The 25,943-nt window shown below is 40.8% G+C and overlaps 1 protein-coding gene across 2 annotated transcripts in view; it reads right to left on the reverse strand.

The window, feature by feature from the left end:
- Positions 1 to 25,943, reverse strand: part of dock1 (dedicator of cytokinesis 1) — a 271,540-nt gene that overhangs the window by 49,383 nt on the left and 196,214 nt on the right. For both annotated transcript variants that reach the window (XM_050059204.1, XM_050059203.1), the window contains exons 30-37: positions 16,507 to 16,585; positions 15,300 to 15,400; positions 8,031 to 8,089; positions 7,186 to 7,334; positions 3,846 to 3,931; positions 3,363 to 3,519; positions 2,583 to 2,623; positions 1,066 to 1,156 (exon numbers count right to left, since the gene is read on the reverse strand). In XM_050059204.1, the coding sequence (XP_049915161.1) occupies positions 1,066 to 1,156; positions 2,583 to 2,623; positions 3,363 to 3,519; positions 3,846 to 3,931; positions 7,186 to 7,334; positions 8,031 to 8,089; positions 15,300 to 15,400; positions 16,507 to 16,585 (763 nt within the window). The remainder of the gene's footprint in view (positions 1 to 1,065; positions 1,157 to 2,582; positions 2,624 to 3,362; positions 3,520 to 3,845; positions 3,932 to 7,185; positions 7,335 to 8,030; positions 8,090 to 15,299; positions 15,401 to 16,506; positions 16,586 to 25,943) is intronic.

The raw sequence follows: 25,943 nt of genomic DNA on the forward strand, positions 1-25,943 counted from the left end.
ACACATGCCTGTGTGTGAATACAAAAGGAGGACAGTGACTTCAAAGATTACACAGGACCGCTTATTGGAGAAGAAAGGATTTATCGAGATTCTGGTGGAACAAAATTAACCAATTTCCACAATATAATAGTGAATCCCCTCTCTGAAGGTATGATCAGGAACGCCGCAGCTGCCGGGAGATGAGCAGAATTAAAATAATAATAACAAAAACAACTCCTGCAAATGCTACTGTGACTGCTCGGCGAGGAAAATGTGATTCAGTCACAGCCTGCTCTCCCCTGTCGGGACCTGTACAAAGGCGGATGCAGCCAGCTATTTATGCAAATATAGATGAGATGTTGGGTGCAACCGTTTTGGATAAAAGGCAGAGAGGAACAACTCCAAATTCAGAGTATACCAAACCCCGTCTGGGAATAGACACTGTGGCTCTGTGTGTGCGGATGTGATATATTTTTGGCAAAGATAAAAAACTTTCCAGACCTAGAGAAGGCCTACGTTAACAAAAAGGTGTGATCTTAAAAGAAATGCTTCATGATATCCTATAAATATTTATGCATCTAATTTGAGATATCATTGCACTTAAAGTGTGGTACCTGCCCAATTTCCACCTCAAACCAGAAGTGCCTGCACTGTGATTTATAGCAGAGGATTCTTTTGCTTCCAGCTGACAAAGAGGACAGTAAAAGTACCCCTTTATCTTGAAGCACCTCAGGTGGCTGCGGCTGCTTTATCCTCTGCTTTAAACTATGTCTTAGCTTTTTTTTTTTCCAGGGGAGATCAGATACTGGCCGTGATTTGCATCGACTACGCAAGGTGAAAAAAAGATGCTGCTCAGCAAGTCTGCCCTCTTTGCAGCCATCTCATGCCATGCTGGGATTAAAGGGATGTGGCCTTATCTCTCTAAATCCTGTACACATTCAAATTCACAGATACACACTTTGTTTAATGCCTGAGGTTAAATGCCATCTGCCTGACAATAGCTTAACGGTGTATTCAGCTTCCGTTTGAAGTATTTACTAGTGTGTGCTTCGACATTGATTTGTTGTCAATATTGTGTCTGCGTACCTTGAGCAGTTTGGCGTGTAGCAGCAGAGTGTAGGCAGCCTCCGTGTAGTTGTCGCACTCTTTGTGGAGGTCGCACAGCTTGTACAGGTACCTGGCAGGAAAAAGCAATGATTTATGGGTCATGTCTGGGTGGGCCTCACACACTTTAACAACGGACAGAAAGTTAACTCCGCCAGACTGATGCGTCTTGACAGCCTCTTTTACCTCAAATAAGACTCGACACACAGATGGAGAACTCTGACTTGAGAGATTGCGGAAATGGAAATGTATTTTAGCAAAACCTAATATTTTATTCTGGATCTCTGGGGACATACGGCTGGAGAGAACAGGACCAGAATGTATAGCAGTAATTCTTTGGCAGGCAAAGGAATATTTTAACCATCGTAACTGAAAAAGTCATGCTGTGTCACCTTGAATTCCTCCATGGAAAACAGTGAACATATTAATTTATTGACTGATTGGGGACCGCGTTTAAAAACAGCAAAACTGTATCACAACATCCATTTACAAACTCTCACACAATGGGTTCAGTATAATCCAAGTCAATTATCCAGCTGTATGCTCAGTTCTTCCCAAACACATGCATTTTCTCTAAAGAACCTTAGTACTGGAGTCTGGCTTTGAAGTCAGCATAGATAAATTTCACTTTGAGATCAGCATGACTTACTGATACACAAATGGTCATTGTTTGCCCCCTAAGTGCGGTTCTTTTGGGCAGGTGTGAAAACAGCAATCGCACTCAGGTGTGCACCAAAACAACAAGACTGAGACCTTCTTGAAGAGGTGGTCTGTTACAAACAAACTCTGGTGCGGTTCATTTGTGGTGAGAAGGTGTTCCGACCTGGATCTGAACCAACTGCAGTCACATGACACATTGTTTGGGTTAAACATGAGCATGTTACAGTCCTGGAGGATTATTAATGTGCACCTCCTCCTGTACTGCCTTAATATGCACATTCAGCACATCCAATGCATCAAAACATTGTTTTCTAGTTGGAGCCGCGCCTCGTTTTCAAACTGTATGGTTTGACTAAAATGAACAATGACAGCAATATAGTCCACGATGAGCAGCGCTAAAATCAACCTGCGTAGTTGTCCCTCCATTGTGACATTAGAAAGTGTCACATTTATCTTGCAAGTGTACTCTTCTTCAACGTTTGGTTTACTTCCTGGATTTTTCCCACATGGAGATTCTGACCAATCAAGAGCAGCTTTCTCGCACAAGGCATTTGATCTGGTCCGCTTGTAAATGCTGCCGTGAGAACACGAACCAGCTCTAGGCAATTATACAGCTTTGTAACAAAATTAGTCCCTGATTCAGACCAAAGCAAGATAACTCTAGGTCTGAAAGCAGCCTTAAATGGGTGGGTTTTAAATTCACTGCGTTAATTTACTTGCATGGGAAACGTACCAGTGAAGAAATTCTGGAGTTAGTGTTGTGTGTAAAATGCCTCTAAAAGATTGACTGTCCACAAATTTAAAAACGCTTCACAGGCACAAGGTTGGATATGACTTACCTGATGTACATCTCCTCCCTGTCTATCTCCTTGTAAAAGTTCTATAGGAAAGAAAGAGACCATTAAAAGGGGTTTAAAAAGGCTCATAAACTTTTAGTGACAACAGCGTCATTGTACTGTTTACAAAGGTCCAGCGTATCATGCTTACATTGCATAACTTCAGAAATCACTGGACTGTAGATTATTTTTTAATCTTTTAAAAGAATAATATTTTGGCAGTGTGACAACTTAATTTTCTATAATATGGATGAATACCAATGACCTGGCTTGCAGCAGGCGGACATAAAAGTAAAGAAAAGTAAGTTGGCTGACTTCAGAATACACTGGTGTGAGTCACAATGCTCCCCTGGCTAAAACTGAAAACTTACATTTTACACAACCTGGCACGGCACTGAGAGAGCATGACTCAGATAAATGCTGAATATAGGCCACAGGCCTGTAGTCTTTTCGATGCCGGCAGTCACGTGAGACAAAATTGACATTTCAGTGCTCCGAGAAGAAATGTCACTTCACAGAGGAGAGGTGTCTCAGGTGAGCTGCTCTGTGATAACATCTTAATGCACTGTGACATGTGGTTGTTATTGTTCCTTCACTGTGGGTAGTCGCACGTTGTAATGGTCATTTTATTGGCAATAATAACCTGCGAACAATGCCTGCGTGTGGATAATATAGATCTTGTTGATAACTGTTGTTAGAGTGATTGATACATTTCCCCACGTCTGTATGTGTCATCATTACTGGGTTTGTGTGTCTTCAGGGACTGAGGAAAAAGAATCTTACGAGCACATTGACAGTGCAGCTCATGCGGTTCTCTTTGTTCTCGTCGTGCATGATGGTCCTGTAGTCCAGCAGCCTCTCCAGCAGACGCACCACCAGAGTGACGAAGTTTTCGCCCGTCTTGGCCAAGTACTTGTGCTTCCTGCAGTGCTCCAGTAAACTGGTGTGTGTTTGTTTGGATAGGGGTTGCGGAGGAAGAGACACCAGGGGCAGAGAGGAAGACAAATGTGAAGCATGTATAAGAGGTTCATCGACAGTTCAAAATGTCAGACTCGTGCCACTAAGGATTTGAGAGAAATAACTTTTTTTTTTTGCCCATTAAATCAGAGTTAACATCCAACTGCGCTGAAAGCAAATGGTGGCAAGCTGTGATAGTCGTGTGATCATCAGCACACTGTGATTATTTTGAGGAGTGCCATGTTGCAATTAGCATTACCTTACTTGTGAGAGGCTCAGGCGTAATCCTGCCCATTAATCAGCACTTACATTTTCTGAAAGAGAACTTTGTACTGCTCGTCTCCGCGGCCCCCCTCCACCTCGTGATCCAGCTTGGTGATGATCTCGTTCTCAAACTGCAATTAGACAGAGCAGGCGTAAATAATCAGTGTAGCTAATTTTTCAATTAACGCCATCTCTCTGTCTCACTCTCTCTCCATGTCGAGGCTTGGCCGAGGCGATCTGGGCTCTGACTTTAATCGTCCCTCTCTTGCAGCCCGGCTGGCTGTGAGATGCCGTTCATTATTCTCTTATCTTATTATTATCTGTATAAATTTGGTTAGAACACAGAACGACGCTGCATCATGAGACACATCCGCGTTGCTTTTGCTCTGCTGCTGCTGTGGCTTCTGACAGTGATGCATGGACTTAATTTCTCTGATATTTGTATGTAGCAGCTGTATGAAAAAAAAACAGCTTTTATTGTGCTGAAACAAACCAATTTTCCCTGACTTCTTTATTTGCTCGGGTATTGGCCAGACACAAACACAGATCAGGTGAGGAGAGTGCAGCCAAGTAAGAAAAGATATAAATGCTGCTCTCTGTTAAGCCAACACACAGCAGAGGAGAGAGACCCAGTAAAGGGAATACGACTGTTTTAAAGCATAAAAAATGGCTCAGGCGAATGTGAAACAGATCACATTTCACGAAAGGACAGACTCCCCAGGTGAAAACAGCTTGTTTAATGCACTAGTATATTTTAAGATTTTGAGCTGTTTTGCTTTCATGACATGTCTTCTTTTAGATTAGTGGAAAGTAAATGTCCAAAATACAAATTAAGATTTATTTTAGTTCGGATATTGTACTTAATTTATGCTAAAAAAAATGCATATTTAATTGTATAATACCTTATTTGCATATTCAGTTAAAATAAAATCAGAAAACTTGTAATGCAATAATCGTCTTAATATAACCAGCTGGAAAAGTTTCACAGTGATATTTATTAGTTTTTATCCCCTCTTCAACTGTAGTATATTTTATCTTATATTATATTTCAATTGTAGAATATATTTAGTTTAGTTTAGTATAATTTTACAATTCATATCTTCAAAGGCTATTTTCTCAAAATTTTGTTTTCTCATATTCTAATCTTTATTCCATCTGTTTTTTGTTGTTGTTGTTTTTTTTTGTTTTTTTTTACAGAAGGTAAAAAAAGGTTTGTTCTTATCATTCATAATCTCATTTATATAAAATTGTATTCCTAAAATATGGCAAAAATATTTTGGAGTGATTAAAAGAAATATACGAAGTTCCCTCTGTCAAAATTAAACAAGAATTTTGAACCTGGCTTTATCTAAATATCTGTTCTAGAAATTTATGTTAATTAGTGCATGATATAATAATTATAATTAATATTAGTAATAGAGCGCCTTTTATACAGAGGGTGTAGCTCAAAGTGCTTTACAAGAAAAGGAGGAGCAAGAGAATAAAAAAGGGCAAAGACTGAACGATAAAACCAAGCAAAGACATGGATAACAAACACAAGAGGCAGCACAGATATGCTACAAACAGAATACATAAGAAGGCATATGAAGGATTAATCACGTAAAAGATGCACATAAAATTGCAGAAAATGAACAGTTCTTAAAGGCAATGCTGACTGAATAGGTTTTCAATTGTCTTTTAAAAATGTTCACGGAGCTTGCTTCTCTTCAGGCCTTGGGTAAAGAATTCCTTAATTTCGGGTGCACAGTTAAAAAAGGCTGAGCTGGCAATTTTATTTTTTCTTATTACAAATGGCAGCAGAGGATCTAAGAGTCCGTGAAGGATGATAAAATGACAAAGAATTAGTAATGCAGGCTGGTCTCAAACCATTTAGAGACTTTAAAATCAGTCCTAAAACACACTGGGAGCCAGTGCACGTTAGCAAAAATGGGGTGATATGCTCTTCATTTCTTGTTCGAGTTTGAAGCCTGGCACCAGAGTTGATTAAATTAATTGTAGTTCATGAGTGGATTTTAGTGGATGATCGCTTATTTGCATATTTAAAAATACAGTTTGAGAAAACTGTCTTAAAGGAGCAGCATGTATGATTTAGGGGGATTTAGTGGCATCTAGTGGTGAGGACTGTACATTGCAACCAGCTGAAACATCTCCCGGTTAGAATTCCTTCAGTGTTCATTGTTCAGGAGGTTTTTAGCGGGAGCTGAATTACCCTCAGAGGTCTCCTCCTCTTCAAAATTAAAGGACCATGTGCGGTGGTAACTGAATAAAGCAGTTGCACACTACAAATCAGTGTTTTTCCAATGTTGTTCAGCTGTACAGAGATGGGCCGCTAGCCTAGTACCTGCAAATGTGTGCTTACATTTGTTCTAGATCCAGATGTTCAGGAGGTTTTTACCGGGAGCTGAATTATTGCAGAGGTGTCTTCCTCTTCATAACAAACTGACCCAGTGATTTAAGCCGGTAAAAACACTGAATAAAGTTCACCTTAAAAAAATCTGTATTTTTCCAATGTTGCCCATCACGGAGGGGCTGCTAACTACGGTGACATGAAAACACAAATGGCCCCATCTACAGCCAGTGTTTGGTTTGTCCATTCTGGGCTGCTGTAGAAACATGGTGGTGCAACATAGTGGACTCAGTGGATGAGGATCCGCTCCCTATGTAGATATAAACAGCTCATTCTACGGTAATGTAAACACAAGATTCTTATTCTCAGGTGATTATATGCTAAAGAAAACATACTTCATATTCCATTTCTGCCAATATATCCCCTTAAATCCTACACACTGGACCTTTAATGTAAGTCATCAACTGAGGAGGTTTCCCTGTGATATCTTTTTTATCCTGTTCACCTGGGGTGTCTCCCTAAAAGGGAAAAACTGTGGCATTCACCTCCAATGAGCCAGATCCTGAGTGACACACTGACTTAATTAGCAGCGCTCCCTTCACTTAGGGAAACGATATTGGTTAAACTATGACATGCTTCACACGACTACAAGGGCCAGCAGAGACATGTAGCCATTGTGCTGCTTCACAATTTGATCCAAGCACAATAAGCATCACATACTTTGCGCGCCCACATAAACATCACAAAGCTGAAAACTGCCTGAGACATCTCATGGCTGAACAGCTGTAGCCAAACGGATTTCCTCATGCAGAAAGGCTTCATTTTGCACTGTAACGGGGCATTACATTAAGTTCCACTTACCGTGACTGTTGATAATCGGAGCACAACAAAATGAGATTTGCAGAATTACAAATAAGCTTGTGGCTATGAAAACTTTTTTTTTTTTCTGTTTTACCGTTTCCCACACCAACACATACGACTTCTCATGAAGTCATTTTCTTACAGTCCTCATGCTTTGTCATATTTCAGAGCACGCACCCGCTGGAAGCTGCATGTGAAGTGGAACTCGCACTGCATCATGTCAAAGAAGATGGCGATGGTGGCCTTTCGCAACTCAATCTCGGGGACTAGCGTCATCTCTAGGATAGGACCCACCATCTCTGGGATGAATTTTATCTTGTGGGGCCCTTTGAGAGGGAAAAAGGACATTTATATATAAATGCAGAGTACACACAACTCATTTGTAGACTAAAATCTGTTTAGAGCACAACATGTTGATCCTAACAGGGCATGAATAATCCTTAATGTGCTGCAGATTTAAAATTAGCTGCTCCAAAGAAATAAAAAATCTGCCTCCCTGTGTTTGTCAAGTCTCTCATCAAGAATTTTCCATGACATTCATGCGGTTAATGACTTCAAACTAAACACCTCAGGTAAAAAATAGCACGGAGCTCATTAAAAAACAGTGAATGAGTCAATCTAATCTGGTGGAAAGCTCTAATTAGGGGATCAGATGGTGTGGGTTACAATGAGAAGACTTTCAGGGAGGCACAGGTGCCCAAATCTAACACCACAATCCCTGTACCACAGTCTCATTCTGTTGAGAATTGACTCTCTCACTGCACAGCATAAAGCTAATTAACACATGGTTGTCTATATTTAGCTGCTGTTCTTTGCTGAGCTGATTTGTAATGACTGCTAACGAGAGTAGTTTGCAGACGACCATAAACAAGAATCAACATGTGTCAATTGCTGGCTTGTACTGCAGAGTTTGTTTGACTGATCTTTTATCAATGCATTCATTTTTTATGAAAGAAAATCTCAATTGTCTTTGGCAAGAAGTGAAAATGAAAAATAATAACACAAGATGTTGGTTAAATTACCTAGATTGTACCACATGTCCCTGATTTCAAAGCCAATTTGTCTTCTCATGTCCTGGTACCTGAAACACAAACAGGATCAAATGTTATGCATTATAAAGGACAAGAAGGACTTGCTAACAACTTTAGGTGCGTAAATCAATGTAACATATACTGTATGTATGAATGGCTTTGTCATGTTCCAGCTGTGCTACAGTGTCTACAATCAAAGTCAGTGTTTTTCTTTTTAATATAAGATTTCAGCTAAGGTGACAGAAAAAGAGAATCAAAAAAAAGTGATCTAAACACAACACATATATGGGTGCTGAAAAGCAGGCTGCTTCTTTAAACTTTTCCAGTGGACATCTGTAACACAGTGGATGCAGTGAGATGCAACTCAAACAATAACTGGGTGACAGTTGCTATCAATTTGTTTTACTAAATCAGACGTGTCTTCTTCTGTTCTCGGCTCGTTCCACAGCCCCTCTGAGTGCTGCTGTGCTCTGATGGAGGTCCATATGTGCAGAGACCAAGCTAAAGACGATGGGCCCTATTCTTTAACGGTTTATAGCGCATTGTTTGAAGTGCATGGAGCAAGTGCACTGAGGGTCCAACTCCAATTTTGTTAGTTAAACGAGGCAAAATTTGGGTGCAAAGGGGTTGTATTTAGTCCCTTAATTAATCTTAGGTGTGTTTTGGGTGTTAGAGTGTCATCTCCCATTCCCTTTTAAAGCCAGGTACACCTGCTATTTACATGGTGGATTCAGCAAACTAGAGAAGCAAAGAGGAGAGGTTTTCTTTCAGAGTAATGAAGTTAGAGCAGTGATGTCACGCAGCAAATATCGTGGGACATTTAAGCAGCAAAACTAAAACTGCAGTTTTAAACTTGACAGGGGAAATCAAACTAAACTTTTGGCTTCTGAAATGATCAATGAAGTCACGCTGCTCCTCATGTGTTAATGCGCACAGTGTGCCTCTTAGTGAGGGTTGGACAGCAGCTGTGCAACTCTGCTCTGCTCTCTGCTACGTTCACATTTTATTTACCTCATTAAAGATGGATTATTGTTTTACCCACCTGTGCATTCCTGTGTGTTAGAAGCAATGTGCCTATTGTGAACCTGCCTATGTAGAGGCATCTTACTATTTGAATAATGCCCCCTTTAAAGAGCAGTCAAATTCTGCACCCTTGACTTTAGACCGGGTTTTTGTTTGTCAATCATGCAATTGTTTCTGCTGCCTCAAAACAGCAATATGCAAACAATGCACCTGACTACACTCACTCATGTGTAGGGCGCACAGCTGCTGGCAAATACATTTGCTGCTTACAAAGTGTGGGCACTGGCCATGAAAATGAAATCTGCGTTGGTCTGACACAAGCAAAGACAGCTGCATTGTGCTTTGTGCCCCTTTGAGCCAAGTATAAGACACGGCTCTCTATGTGTCCTCCTGCAGAAAGCTTAATAAAGGACAGATAGCAGTTTCTTTAGTCCCTCCTCATCTATCCCTGAGTAATGGCCGTTGCACACGAATCGAATGAGACTCTGGTGAGTGACTTTTTTGTCTTTCCGTGATGTTCTTCGCAACAAAAATGCACACTAATGAATTTATTCCAGTCATGCAAGCTTATAACATATCTATATGCCTGCAGTTAGCAGCTGTGGTCTCACTTCTGCTATGTGTATATGTAATTGACAGAGGACAGATGACGCAAGCCAGAGAGTTGGATCAAACAGTCTCCGTTGGTACTAGTTCGCTGAGGTCGACTTGAGGTGTCAAGAGCCCTTATATAAAACAAAGATTTGCAAAAGAAGCTGGAAGGATCACTCCCGTTCTGACTTTTTGTCTCCCTTTTCCGAATGAGGGCTTGTAAGCTGATCAGCTCTACCATGTCGAGGTCGTGAACCAATCTCCATGGCAGCTTGGAGCCCCGTCTTCCTGCCTGCCACAAAGGCCCAGGTCACAGGGAGGACAAATAGTGAAGCGTAAAAGGACAGAGAGGGAAAGACAGACAGTGAATGATGGAGAGACTAACAGGAGTGGAAACAGTGGGCAGAGGGGCAGAAAGTGTGACCGGTTCTGTGAAAACGATCACATGAAACCAAAGTAATGGATTTAGTTATTTGAAAAATCATTGGACAATGGGTATGTAAGAAGAGAAGTTCAAGCCTGAAATTGTTTTAAGATCAAGAATATAGAAAACACAATGGAGATAACAGTCCTGAGAGAGCCATTTCTGACTGTTTTTACCATATTTCCACTGGCCTGCCATAGCATGCTGAGATGTAATCAGATGTATTTTCACTGCTGGCTCACCGTGGGGAATTACTGCACTGAGCCGCAATATTGTGGTTCTGTTTGGAAGCAGTGCCAAACCCCCAGAGTCCTTGCTCTCAACCAAGCCATGTGGCTGCATCGCTGACCGGACAGCTAAAACTGAAGTTACATGCAGAGTCTATGGAGAAATGTATCAAAACATGCAGTTCTCTAATATGTTTAATCACTCATTTGGATTGAAATGTGTGTATAAAATGACACATCACTTTAATATGCAGGGTAATGTAGAGTAACTGTTGTTTTATTTGGTTGAAATTCCCTCAAATCTTGTACAAAAGGTAGCTAACTGGTTTCAGATCAGATTAAGGCCCTGATCACACAGAAAGCATTTTAGCAGCTGGAGGCAGCTGTTTGTAATTGACTTTAATGAGAATGAAGCTTTTTGCTTGTGGATTTTGTGTTGGGAGGCGCCTTGAGTTTCTGCGCTCTATTTGCCTGGCGTTTTTGCCAGAGCGCTCTGAACTCCTCGAGTTAAAAAACTTCAACTCAGAGCAGAAAAAGGCCCCAAGCTGACAGTCAGTGATCAATAGAGAAGAAACTCTTGGTAGCAGTTGCTGGATACCCAGAGCTATACGGCTCGACGATAGACAGCAGGTTGTCAAACTGCCCCCGAATCATCCTAAAATATGCCTGGAAACTTCCATCATGGAGGAGAAGCTCCTGGACCAACTGGTGGTACTCCCCATGATCCACCCTCTTTTTTAGGGTCTCGTGTACCCACACAGATCTCTGTTTCCCTGTGCCCAACAAACTATTTACTGACAGCCTCTCACCCTCAACCAGAGCTACAGTAAGTGCCCTCTGCCTCAACATTTTAGGAACGAGTTACTTATTATTGCGGGAAAAAAACCTGTAGATTGATTACAATGGGAAGGTTAGTGTAAGGATGTGTTGGTGTGGTTGCCTGGCAACAATAAAAAAGCGCAGCGTTTTTTTTTTGTTGTTGTTTTTTTCACTAGTGGAATTTAAATTAAAAAAAAGACAGTGCTGTGCGCCCTGCATTCTGCAACCTGCAAAGCGCTTTCTGTGTGATCAGGGCCTTAAGCGGTCTCTCTTTATGCGATTTTAGTTTATGTTGTATTTTGAAAATTGACTGTGTTTGTGTGTGTGTGACTGTATGAATATACTGCTGATCTCTAAGGTTGTACCGAATAGTCCACAGCCTTGAAGCTTCATTCATCACATTGAAATTCAAATTCTACATCAGCATTCAAACACTGACCTATCAGACCCGAATATGAACTGAGTCATATTGCCATAGCATAAATATGTTATCATGCTTTGTCACATGCTTTATTGTGATGTGTAGCAGAATGTTTTACAAGTGTAAACCACTGGGTTCATTTGTTTTGGAAAGGAAGCGACCTCTGTTGATAATTCAGCTCCTGAATGAACACTGAAGTAATTCTAACCAGGAGAAGTTTCAGCTAGTTGCAATCTGCAATCCGCACTGTTAAATTCCACTAAATCCCTCTTAATCCAACACAATGGGCCTTTAAAATACAATAAAATGTGGCCACCGACATTCAAAGTTTCATTAGAAAACCACAACAGAAGTTTCGAATGTAAAAAAAAAAAAGAGAGACATAAATCACAGCCTTTCTGATTTCACTCACTCTAACAACATCCAGTTCATTAAGGTGTACATCAGTACCACAGTATGGTAATCGAAGGCATGCTTAACTCTAATCGCAATGCATCTAAAACCCCATAAATCAAATATCTGACACCACTTTGAGGGGCATTTAAAGTTAGACGTGGTGATAACTTTTTTCCTCCCCCAAGTCTCATGTCCTCTCCAGCTGGTGGCGCTGCAGGCGACTGCATTGTTTGCCCGTGCCAAGAACCAGGCCTGTCTGACATCAGACTATCACACTGAGTGACTGATGGAGGCACGGAGGCACAGTCTCCTCTCCCGAGCACAATGATGGCATGACACCTTGGTATGACATTGCAGAGAAGGAAAAAGATGAGAAGTTGAAGTCTAAGCCTGACACCGCTCCTGACCTCTAATTAATATACATTCAGTGGCCCCCTTCACACACTGTGACATTTCAGAGCACCCTGGAGCCCTGACGGAATTCTGAAACCCAAATGATCGTTTTGCCAATATTTTACAAAGACACACTAACGTATTTTGACAGAAAGGAGAAGAGCATTGAAAGAATCCTTAGCGAAGGAGCTGCGTCACCTCTTTGTAGTCTGGCCAGGTCAAAACAATTTACCACATTTAGCTGTCAAAGGGAGGAAGTATTGCCCAGGGATTGAGCTTTAAGCAGAGTATTGGCAAGATGATAAAGTATAAAAAGATGCCTGCCTCTATAAATTACTGTAAAGCTGCATGCATTATGTATTACATCTTTGAGTGTTTTTGCCCCTCATCCACACTTTGCATCTCGAGTGTGTCTTATAATTTATTCCTGCGTTCATCTGTTTCTATACTATTGTTCTCAGAGCATGCATGTGTGCCAGTGGAAGCATGCAGGTTTGTCTCTACATATGGGCGTGCAGATGACTGCTGAGGAGGCAGCATGTCCTCATCTGAGCTGAGGCAGATGCAAGGTGCTGTTCTGTCACACTCCTGTAGGCAGCGAGACAGGCAGCTATGACTGTCGGCTGTCAGGACCTACAACACATACCTGTCAGCTGCGGGGCGGAAAGCTCTCGGAGAGGTTGACTAAGAATAACAGAGGGAGAATATAGAGGGACAGCGGTGAGCAGCGAGTGGATCTGGGGCTCTTGGCAGCTTGTGCTGTGTAATGCCACTGGGTCAGAAGAGGGCAAAGAGCAAGACTGGGAGGAGAGAGGAGGAAATGGGTGTAGAAGCACAAGATGATGGAGACAGAGGAGATGGAGGAAAAGCAATGCAGACAGGGTGGCAGATAGAGCGAGAGAGAACAAAACACACAAGTGATTGACAAGCTGCGGCCTGTAAGAGCAGATGAGATGTGATCAAAGCTTGAAGCAAAGCAAGTGTGAGATACTCACAAAACCTGACAATATGACACTCCCTCTTCTCATCACTCATTTGTGCATATCATGACAATGACATTGCTGCATGCTCATTTACCAAGCTACAGTGTGTGTATGTGTATGTGCAACTGCATTTCCTCATCTCTGGACAGAACTTTCTACATAAATAAATAAAAACAAATTATGTTTTTTAAAGGAGCAGTGTGTGGAACTTAGTGGCACATAGGAATGAGGATCGCAGACTGCAACCTGCTGAGACTTCTCTCATGCGGCAAGCATTAGGATTCCTTCAGTGTTCAATGTTCAGGAGGTTTTTTACTGGGAGCTGAACTATCCACAAATGTCTATTCCCCCCTAAGACAAACGGAACAGGTGATTTAAACCGCTAAAAACACTGAATAAAGCAGTTTCACATTAAAAAAAATCATCCTGCAGTGGCTGCTAACTATGGTGACTGACACAAAAATACAAAATACCTGCTCACTATGTAGATATAAACGTCTCATTTTAGGGTGACAAAAACATGCCGTTTCTTATTTTTAAGACACAAGACCCATAAATCCCACACGCTGGACCTTTAAAACTTTGGTCTTAATTTTGTATTATTTTTGGCGGAAAACACTGTATCCATCTACATTGTTGCTGCACTCTAGAGACACAGCATGGCTGCACGCAGATGCATTTACCCTCCTATTCAGGCTGTAACGACATGTTAGCCTGTTGCCAGTGTCCTGATGTAAATGTGAGAAGGAAATGAGGATCACACAGACCCCACTAATGGTCCAGATCCTCGCAAACAGCACTGGGAGACGTGTGTGACGCAGGGAGAAAAGCCGATGCTAAAGAGCCACGCTCGACACAACTCTGATTTCACCCCTCTGTTCTCTGCTCCCAGGCGAAGCACAATAATTGGTATTGCAGGCAGGACTGACAGTTCATGCGCCAGCACACAGGGAAACGGGATGCAGAGACGGAGCGGTAAAAGAGAGAAGGTGAGTTGTAGGTGGAGGGAGACAGACACAGAGACAGAGAGAAAGAGTGGGCGGTTAGAGGCAGAAAAAGTGGGTGAAAGAGAAATTGGCAAACCCTGTATAATATCCTCTTCCATTGCTCTGGAAGCTACCTGGTTGTGTCTGAATGACATATTTGGGAATGTCAAATAAACAGTCTGGAAATAGCATGGCAGAGATCAGTCCTCTTCTGAGCCAGGAATGGCAGTTCTTGTGTATGTGAATCTGTTTTTCGGGGCAAGGCTGACAAGTGGAGAAAAGGCAGGGTGGGGGTGGCTGGGAACGTCTTGTTTGCTGTGTTTGGCTGTTTGTGTGGGAGCTTATCAGGTCCGATAATAAAGCACTGACCAACGAGGAGTCTCGCTGTCAGGCACGGGCCGGCGTGATGAATGCTTTAGTGACAAAAGCTCCTCCAAATGAAGATGAGAGCCAATATGCTCCATGTCTGCCCAGAAAGCATTTACACGTTTGGCTGCATTACCAGACTCTATGAGAAATACTAATGTAGATGAATGGTTTTTGTAGACACAGGCAGTGGATGAACGGGAAACAAAACCACCTCTGAACTCATAACTGAGAGGAGGGATAGGTCTTAGAGTAGATTTTCATAAGCAATAAATATCAAAACTTTGTGGCTTAAAAACTCTGTGCGATGTGACATCAACATTTGCCCCCTTCATCTGCTGAGGGAGGACGAACCATAAGCTACATCTCAAGAGGGGATTCCCAGCCTTGTCTGATACCTGGGCTTTCATGTGCTCTCCATAACCCTTGGAGTTACCATTAGGCCGCTCTGCTTTGTTCAGAAGGGCGAACAACTACAGCAGCCTCCACTGGAGCCACGGTGTGTTGGGTATCCCTGCGAGCCACCGTGTGATGAATTATATAAACCCTTCTCATGCTGCGGAGGGAGCTTGAGCTGTGTCGGTGTGCAATGAGTACGCCCTGTGGATTGAAAGAGAGCACTTGCACTCACTTGTGGAAGATCTTGGCTCTTTTGTCACTTGAGAAGTTCTCCAACTGCAAAGACTCCTGGGTGAGGAAGGCTACAGCCAGGTGGAAGTAGTTGTTCCACAGCTGACACAGAGACAGACAAAATGTGTGGTGTTGAAAGAATGAAACAGCATTTAACTCACAGGTGAAAAGCAGTTTCACAAAAATATCATTCAGTGTTGGCTGGAGGGCCTTATAGTTTCATTTAGTCAAAGGGTTTAGATGTGATGGGTGTGCTTGTGTGTTGGGAAGCTGTCCCAGTGGTTGGAGAGGGCGGTGATTTAGGCTACTGGGAAGTACCGCAAGTAAACAAGTAGCCATTACTGCAGTGGTGTCTCCCTACAATACGCGCCCTTTTACATGTAAATGCAAGCTGTCTTAAGGAAGGGTACAGTTTGCTCATTGCTGTAAAGATGAAGCAGATCACAATTTTTATAATCACATTGTAGCCCTCTAAATCAGACTCAAATCAGTAGGGTCCCTAGATTCCCATCCCTACCATTCATGTACACAAAACAGGAGTCTTCATGAGGATATAGAGTAGACACTTTTTATGAGAATACCCATAAGCAAAAAATACATGACTGTTTAAGCTACAGCAGTAAAAATGTCTGTGTAATTCTATCCAGATAAATTATCTTTACACCATCAGGCTGTAGTTTAAAGTAAAGAAAATTCAACGCTTTATTCATTCGCCATAAAGAAGTCTCCAAGTGCTGTAAGTCACACTGAAACACAGTTAAAATAATCAATCCATAAAGGCTTTAAAAGCTCAGCAGCTTAGCTGGTGACAACATTAACTTTCTCCCATATGTCAGACATTTAAAAAGCAAGCAGAAGAAAAAAAGTTGCTCTATTCTGGAGAAGCAGGTTAAAATATTCTGAAATGCACATCAAATTGCCGGCCATTACACAGTAATTGATGTTCCCACTCTACAATTTTTATGTCTACTGCCTTCAGTGATCTTTTTCTTTCTCTTTCTCTATTCAGAGGGTCCAACAATGCTGCATCCGGAACATTAAAAACAGCCTCAGTGCGAAACTGCAGTGAAGTGATGATCCAAAGCTGCTGTTAATAGGACTTAAAATGACTAAAAGAACATGCCTCTTTGGGAGGGTGGGGGCGCTGCTATCAAGGCTGTTGAAAAAAAAAAAAAAAAAAAAAAAGGCTTCAATGGTTCAGCACTTACCTGCAGCTCAAAGTTGGTTTGATCCAGAAATTTCTTGTTCAACACTGCTGCATACTGACTAATGGCCCGCAGGAACACTCTGGAAAGATAAGAGGAAAGTGTTTGGATCTAGTCTTCTTACTGATGTGGTAAGGTTTTTTTCTACCTTAAAATAAAGGCATTTACAGTCTATAGAAAGACACCCACTGGCTTAAAGGTCACTTTCAGACGACTCTGTGCATTCCCTACTCAAACTATTTTGCTTGTTGATCTATTAAGCCCACAAATATCCATGTTCACACCTTCACCAGTGTGTGCAACACTTGAACTCACAACAAAAGTCATGTAACAACCTGCAGAGGAAATGTATCATGTCTGAACAAAGCAGATACAGAAAATGCTACATGCAATACACCAGTGGTTTTTTAGACTGTTTGGACCCAAGGCTCACCAAAGGGCAAGCCAAAATATCAAGGCACACCTGTATTTGTATCTGTGAACAATAGCTTCTGTGTTATCACCCCTATTACAACATAAGAAAATGAAAATAAGAAATAATAAGACAGGTAGGTTTCATGATACTGTCCACTGTTTTTTTCTTTTCTTTCAGTGGTAGGTCGTCTTCGCTGGTGCTTTGTTGTAATTTGCTCCGTACAATAAAGCGATCCATTGTCCAACTCACAGCTTTCGGTAACACTTTACCTGAAGGTATCTACATAAGGGTGACATGACACTGTCATAACTATGACATGACACAGTCATGAACTTGTCATAAACATTATGTACATGTCATAAACGTTTATGACTGTTGTCATTAAGGCGTCATTCGGTTTTTGTAATGACAAGTTGACATTGTTTGGGTTGTCTTGATTAACCAAACTGACATTACCAGAAGATGTCTTTGTATCAATCATTATGTCAACTCGTCACAAACACAAAAAGAGGTGCATTTCTTGTTAATGTCAAGTTGTTATGACAAAGACATCTTCTGGTAATGTCACTTTAATTAATGTCAAGTTGTCATAATCAAGACAACCCAAACAATGTCAACTTGTTATTACAAAAACCCAATGACACTTAATGACAGCAGTCCTAAACGTTTGACATGTACATAATGTTTATGACAAGTTCATGACAGTGTCATGTCATAGTTATGACAGTGTCATGTCACCCTTATGTAGATACCTTCAAGTAAAGTGTTACCCAGCTTTCTCCTTTTAAATGACATCAGCCCTCACACTGGCTGCCAATCAGGGCTTTTGATGTGTCACACACTTATAATTCCCATGCGTGAACAGCAACCGATAGGTTCCCCGTGAAGGTTTTTTAAATTAAATTACATTACATTTTTTATAACTTGTATAGGCCCAGCTGACTATTACAATAACAATGTGTGGTTATAACATAAACGGCACACCATTTGAGAACCATCAATACCCAATGCAATTTTTTTAAATATTAACAACCTGCGCACAGTTTGCTACAGAAAAAATTGCTGAGCTCACTCCTCCCGTCACATGATGTGTTCACTGCTGTAAAGAATGTCTTAACAACCAAAGGACTTTGGTTGTTAAGGAATGAAATTAACTTGTCCTCAGCCTTTGGCAAAGGCTGAGGACAAGTTGATTTCATTCCATTTCTTTTCATCTGTGCAGTCTTGGGTTGAAAATATGAGCGTAGATCAGTGGTTCTTTTATAGCTTTGGTGCTTTCAATACTACTAAATTAATACTGTATAGTTAATGGAGATTGTATAGTTTAAAAACATGGAATCCATTCTTCTGACAACCTTAATGCAATGACCTCTATATTCTTGTTGTGATTACATGCTCAAATGTACACAATGTGTTTATTATAGTAACACAAGTGATAAAGCTGACGATAAATTTTAAGTTCACTTTACCGAAAATAATGACATTTAAAAAATGCAACGTTCAGTTAAACTCCTGTGAAAGAATTAAATGTAATTTTTATTATCATGTTCATACACACGGTCTTTTATTGAGTTTTTGTTTTTGAGGGTTTCTCTTTCATGGTCCCAGTTGCTGGGGGGATGCATCTTTAATGTGAATATTTTCTAGTTAATTTACTCCTCTGTGACAGTAGATTAAAGATCTTCTCAGTTGTGGACAAAACAAGACATCTTGGGCTTTGGGAAAACTTGATCGACATTCTTCACCATTTTCTGACATTTTCTAAACCAAACAAATCACTGATTAATCAAGAAAATAATTGACAGATTTATCGACAATGAATATTATTGTCAGATGCAGCCCTAATCTAAATGCAGACATGCCATTATTATATAGCCATTACACTGAGCAACCAACATTTACTTCTTAATTATAAATTAAAGCAAAAAACTATTTTCAGTTTAAATCTGTGTGACACTCTCCTTTAAACAAAAAAACAAATTAAAAGAAATGTTTTTCTTAGGCCTGGCTAGAGGTAGGCTGCAAAACTCCTTGGTTAAAGCTGGGGAAAAACGATTGACTTTTGATGAGAACCCTTGTATTTGCCAAAAGTTGAGCACATTGCACACCCATCTACTACACTAAATAAATGGCACTACTTACTGCACTGGACCTGGATGTTGGCACAAGATTTACATCATACACTTCAGAATTGCCCAATATGAACTCATTAATTGGTAGACTGAACAGTAGTCTTAAAGCTGAAGCCAGACAAGAAGAGAGTGTTTGCCCTTGTGAAAAATATGCACTCAGAGAACAGAGGTGAAACACAGGTTCAATCTTTCTCTTTGGCAGACTGAGGTACAGAAAGGGCTCAAGGCACTCCCGAAAAAAGATGCAATGAGTAGATCTTAATGAGAACACTGTCTGATGGGTTAATCCACTCTGATGTTGCAGAATTAAATGTTAATAACTTAAGTGGCATGAAGCTTTTAGAGGGGAATTATGATTGCTACTTACAGAGTCAGAGGCCCATCCGCTATTTAACTTCATTCCCTGGCGGAACCAGCCATACAACAATGTGTGTACTAATCTCGAAGAATTACCCACTGAGAAAAAAACCCGCCTTATCACGAGTATAGGAGAAAGAACGTCAACACAGCATATTCAATAACCTGGCTTACTTTACCTAAAGAACACTCCAGGTTCTTATGGTTTCTCAATTTTAGTTACTACTTTAGTTGGTGTGAGTATTTTCCACACAAATCAATAAACAAACTACAACAAATGATTGCCTTAGGCAGCATATAAAGATACACTAAGGTGAAACAAGGACAATTGTAAAGCCACTTAAGTAGATTGCACCAGAGGTTTCATGAGCGGGCAATAAAGCGGCATGAAGATGTAACGCTCGTGTAACTGACACTGGCAGGTGAGCAGACATCTGCTGCACAGCCAGCTCCAAGAGATCCTTCCCCAGTTTGTCATGACCGAAGGCAAATTTACTCAAACTGGGCCTCGCTGTGGGAATTCCTCACACATCATCTCTGAATCTCTTACTTTATGTTTCAGCTGTGTGGCAGTAAGTCACCTGAGCCCACTGGAAGGTTCCAATTTCACTGGCGTAGAGACTGGGCTGGGGTTTCCCTCGCCTCCCCGTCTCACTGACCTTGAACAGGAATAGCCATCACTGTTGAGACGGCAATGCTGTGGGATCTAGGGCATTTTAAAGCTATACAATATTCATGTCCCACATTTATCTCCATTGCTGACTAAATGCTATCTGGGGCCGATGTGTGATACATATTAAGAGTCACCTTAATCATTAGCTGGAAAGGTTAACTGTCATTGAACGCCTTTGGATAAGCCATTAGAAGTGCATTTCTCTGGCTCTCTGGCCTCAGAGTGGGAGACCCCCCCCCCCCCCCATCCCGTAAGCACTCAGACAGCCTATTACCACCATCCTGTCTGCACGAGCACAGGCTCCCCCCCTCTGCACACCTCACTCAATTTTCTGCAGCTGTGAACACGTCAATATAGTTGATACGCTTAGCACTAGACTAATGCTGAGATGTGTTTCCATTTTTGTTTTTGCACCTGTTGGTTAAGAAATACTACTGCTCAATATGTCATATCATTTTTAATTTTCAAAAAATAAAAATAAATAAATAAAAAAGGGGGCTTGTTTTGAATATTAAAACAGGTGACTACTGAAGAAATGCCTTGGGGATACTCAGAACAGTTACACTGGACAATCTTAAAGACTGTGTTGATACTAAGGGGAAATTCTCTTTTACAAATTATTTAATTTTACTTTTATTTTATGCTTTAATTATGCTTTCGCCTGCAGATGTTATGAGGGCTAGTTAGGCACGACAGTGCCTTTTTAATTTTGGTATTAATTGGCATTTTAGTATCGGTAACTGGTATTAATGATGTGTTTTGTTTGAAGTGCACTATTTTTATTTAACAGCAACTGTTTTGTAGCATCACAGACTGTTATGGGACCACAGTCAGATAAAAATTGCTTTAAGCCACTGAATATCTGGTGAAAAAAAGTACTGTGCATTGGCTCTATGAGATAAACAATAAAATGAAATAAAGAAATACAATACATTTACTTTCAGCAATCAACAAACAAAGAATCCATGTGAAAATAAGTCTGGAAGTCTGCCAGCAGCAGGAAACACAGCTTTAAAGTGCATCAGGACAGAGGAGTGAACCAATCTCCTTTGAAAAAATAAAGAAATAAATATGCAGGTATTTTCCAATGGAAAAAAAATCAATGAAAAATAAAAAGGATGGGCCTTATCTTTATGACCACAGGCTCAACTACTGACCTACAAAACCTAAATCTGCATTGTACCATCTCTAATCAGTAGTATAATGCTCAGACATGGAAATGAATCATCAGTAATCAAAGGTGAGGGTTGTGGTTTTAACTCAACTTAAAGAACCATTTCACTGCTGGAAAGATGGTCCTCCCATGAAACTGGGGCTCCCTGTGCAGTAGAGAGACACAAATACTTTTTAAATGGTGCTACATGACAACAGAAAACTGAGTAAAGGGCTGTGGCATTTGCTTACGTGGTAGAAATCCTACAACTACCAGAATGCACTGCACCAGACTGGAAGTAATAAATGCTCCCGCTGGTGGGTGACGACGGGTGCATTCCGAATCGCTTACTTTTAGTAGGTACCGCAGCTGCCCTCAGAAATTCCGTACTGTTGCACGCAGTATGCATACAATCAGGACATGGTACCTCCTCATGACGCTACGCCCTCAACTTTGACCTTACGCTTTTGTATCTGTTACTTTGGAGATAAAACGAACACCACTTACGGAGTTCGGAAACCAGAGAGCATCCTGGTATTTTTGGTGTACTGCATTTGACATACTATTCTGACATACTAAATCTTCTTTTGGCATACTACACAGTATGCACAGCTAATGTGAACTTGTCTGTTTTGACACAAGAAACAACATGGCAGCCAGCTGGTAACAAACAATCTGGTATTATAGTTAAACGGTGAGTTAAAATATGTTTCTGAAAACATTTTAGGCAAGAAATAGGCAATGTAGTAACAGAACCTTTGTTCATATTTGATTAGCACTGCCTAATGTAACAGTTTTAACTTCCTCTTCTCAAATTCTCATATTACAGCCAAACAGTGCACTAAATTATGTTTCTGAAGACATTTTAGTCAAGAGATAAACAATACAATAACAGAATCTTGTTTGTATTTGATCAGTGATGCCTAGTTTTACAGTTTGAGGGCAAGGCAGATCCCTCTCTCGATGCGCTTTTATACTCTTTGTGACCATGGTGACGGGATTACGAAAATGTGTAAGTACAATCTGTAGTTCAAGCATCAGCCCTAGAGCCAGCACAAAACATGTCTCCTGGATGCTTTCAGCTGGGAGATGCGCAGGGAGATTTGGGCGCTGGCAAGATGGAGGGAAGTTTACCTCAGTTCATTCACACATACGACACACATTGTTATGATACAAAGCAGGCTGAACATCTGCAAAGTATCCCTTTATATTGTTGACATTAACCAACGCTAGTTCACAGCTGACGGGTGAGACAGGCCCAAATGAACTCATTTATAATCACCAATAGCTCTACAAGTCTACAGACATTATCAAGGTAGCACACATTTCCCACTGCTGGGTCACACAGTGAGGAAAAGAGCAAGATCAATACCCTTCACAGCTTCTGGCTAAATATGACTCAACAGGCAAAATGCAGCTGTAATCAACCATTTCTGCTTGATCTCTCTTTCCAGTAGCAGCACTCCTTCACGGTTCCACTACAATTGGTTGACGATGCTGGCGGATCTCCTGTTCTCTCGAAATGACTGATCTGCGGTAACCTGAAATACTTTCCCATGAACATGTTTTATGACTTCCTCTCTCTCGTGTTGCAGTTCACATGACAATGTAAACTCTATTACCTAAAAGCCTATTTGAAGCCAGCAGTCTGCACGAGCTCAGACATATAATGGGCTTTAACGAACAGACAGGACAGTTCCTCTGTGAGCACATCCTGCCATTAATTAAAGTGAAAAACTTAATGAGGCAGATGAAAATAGAATATACTCTCCCTCACAGTGGGCTCTGACTAAGACACTCTAAAAAGGCCATTTCAAACAAGATTAAAGGCATTCAGAGATAATTTCTTGAACTTTGGAATATATCTTGTTAATGTGAGGCTAAAAAAGTATGAAATTTTAAAACTGTGGTCCTTAAATAAATGTGATATACTAACAAAAGCTCCACTCTGTCTGTATTTGAGTTAGTCCAAGAGGAATTATTCATAAAAAGATGTAATTACCGTGCAGTCTGTAATTAATTGCCATATTGATTTCAGGGAATCTTCTTTGCACAGACACAGCGATATGAGTGTGAATCAGGACTGTCTGCATAACTGCATAACAGTCTGTGGTACCACTGCTCTTTAGAGCTTGCATTATTAACAAAGCCAAATGCCAGAGGGAAGATGCTTGGCTGCCTTGCAACATCTGTGATGGCCGGTCATTATGCTGCAGAGGGAGAATAAGATGCAGATGCAGAGGGAGAGACAAAGACAAACCAGTTCCTTATTACTCCATTACAACTACAAGCAAAATGCTAATGACTGGGAAATTTAAGCTGCTACTGTAAATGTAATCAAAGACTTATCCAGCGGATTTAGTGTTTGCTTTACGCCTTCAGCTAAGACATTAAGCATTTCTGTGGACAGCCTAGGAATGTGTGATTCCTAAAAACAGCCTGCCCTCTTACTGCTTTCTGTTTTTTTTTTTCTTCATCTAAAGTTCAGCAGGGAAATCAAGGTAGCTCTAATCATCTCCAAAAATCACAGGCTTCCCTATTTTCTGCTTAAGGAGACAAAAACGCAGCTCGGAGATCCTTTAACTTTTTAATTAGGCAGCGCAAAAGCAGCGTAGAGCCTCCTACACATTAGAGTCATTCTGATACTGTATACATATGGCATCATTATGATAAATATGCTCCATCAAACTGTCAGTGTCAGAAAAATCGCCCCATTACTGCTGATTGATGGCTGTGCTGTACATTTACATTTCAGCACTGACAACAGAGGATTTACTTTTCATACTCTGGTTGCTTGTTAATTTTCTTTAAAATCAGCTAACTTCCTGCAGCCTTGGTGCACAGACTTGAGCTCTGACAGATGATGCACACTGCAGACACCTAGCATATATGCTAATGGAAGTTATCAGCAGATCATACTTGCTAATTGAGTTCAGAGAGCATCCCTGATAATGATCACAATCTATTTGCATACTGTTGCTGTAATAGCTGGCGTATCTGCCTGTGCTCAAAGATAAGGCAAGGTCAAAAACCTTTATTATCAGACCCATTTATTAAATTAGATTACCTTTATTTCAGACCCCTGATCTAATATTAGATCAATTTATCCGTCAACATATTTTCAACCCAATTCTATCAGACTCTTGATAAAGTTTATCATGGCTTTTCAGATAAACTAGGCTGTGAGAATTTATACTGAGCAGCATACCCAAGGGAAGCTCTAATGACACAAAAATATCACTGGGGTGAGGCAGCACTGCTCTCATCTCTTAGACCTTTCTATTCCTCACTTCACTTTAACATTTAAACCACTTTCACCAATAAAGAGCTCTTAAATCTAACTGAGATGGTGCTGCCAAAATACAAGCCTTGCACCAGATACAGAATTGGTCAAATGTCTTACTGCTGAAATCCTTTAAATACTCACTAGGATATTTTTCAACCTATTTCCCCATGTTTTTGTGTCTAAGGGACTCAGTGAAATTTTTAAAACCTGTCCAGTGTTGAGTGAGAGTGCTGCAGCCAGCAGTGGTGAAACATGGCTTGGATGGAACCACTCAGGGCACGTGCTTAGCCTTAAAATTTACATCCACTTATAGTGTTTGTTTTTGCCACTGACAAGCTCAGATTGTTATTTTAAGTGTCTGACAATATTATGGAAAGGATCCCTACAGAGACAGACCTTTTTGTTAAAGAGTAAGATTCTTTAAACCAGAAAAAGCCCTGAAATTGCTATAACCAAACCCACCAGACTCCATTTAAATAAACATTGATTTTAGTGTGTGTAAGGGGTCGTACATATGTCGTGTTTTTTGCACTCTCAAATTAATTGTTTTCAATGTAGATGCATGGCAGCCACGCCAAGCCCCTATTTTTCAGGGCGCGACGGCTGCACCCCGAGATAAACGGAGAGCAGTGGCACGCACCGCATTTCATGTGACGACCACCAACCGATCACAGCCGACAAATATCATTCCCTTCCTCTGGAAATATCAGTCTGTGATAAACATGGAAAGGTTGGTCATTTTGGTGCAGGGCTGGCAGAGCTTTACATCTGTTCCACGGACGATGTGCCCACACACAACAGGCCTAAACACAAACAGCGCCTAGAAGAAGATCAGATCTGCATTCAGGATTTCAAGTAAATGGGCTATATAATGCTTGTTAAGGTTGCTTGGTCAACCTGCCACCTTACTCCTGAAAGCTGGCTCAAAAGAGGCACAAAAGTAGTGCCCAGCACTGGTCCTTGTGTTTTCCAGGCGGTTTAAGACGTGGCATGTGTACAGCCCCTAAAGCCAGCGTATTTTCACATCTTACGAGGTGAATAAGGGTTTATTTTGGAACAGTAGAAAGAAGTACCTAAACAGCTAACTTTTATTTTGTCTCCGTCCACTTTGAATGAAATGTGTTTTTATGACGATGACATTACTGTTTATTTACATGAGTCTGTGGCTTTGGTTATAGTGATTTCAGGGCTGTTTCTGGCTAAACAAAAACAAACTTACTCTTTAACAAAAAGGTTTTTCTCTGAAGGGATCCTTTCCATACAGTTTTTGAAACTTATAACAATCTGAACCTGTCAGTGGCAAAAACAAGCACTTTTAGTGGATGTAAATTGACGATGTGTACGTGAGTACTACTAATACTACTACTGGTGACAAATTTGGGGTTACTTTTAATGCGATACTATTCCTATCATAAGTAGTATAC

This window comes from Epinephelus moara, chromosome 13 (genome assembly GCF_006386435.1).
Source record: "Epinephelus moara isolate mb chromosome 13, YSFRI_EMoa_1.0, whole genome shotgun sequence".
NCBI classification, from domain to species: Eukaryota; Metazoa; Chordata; class Actinopteri; order Perciformes; family Serranidae; genus Epinephelus; species Epinephelus moara.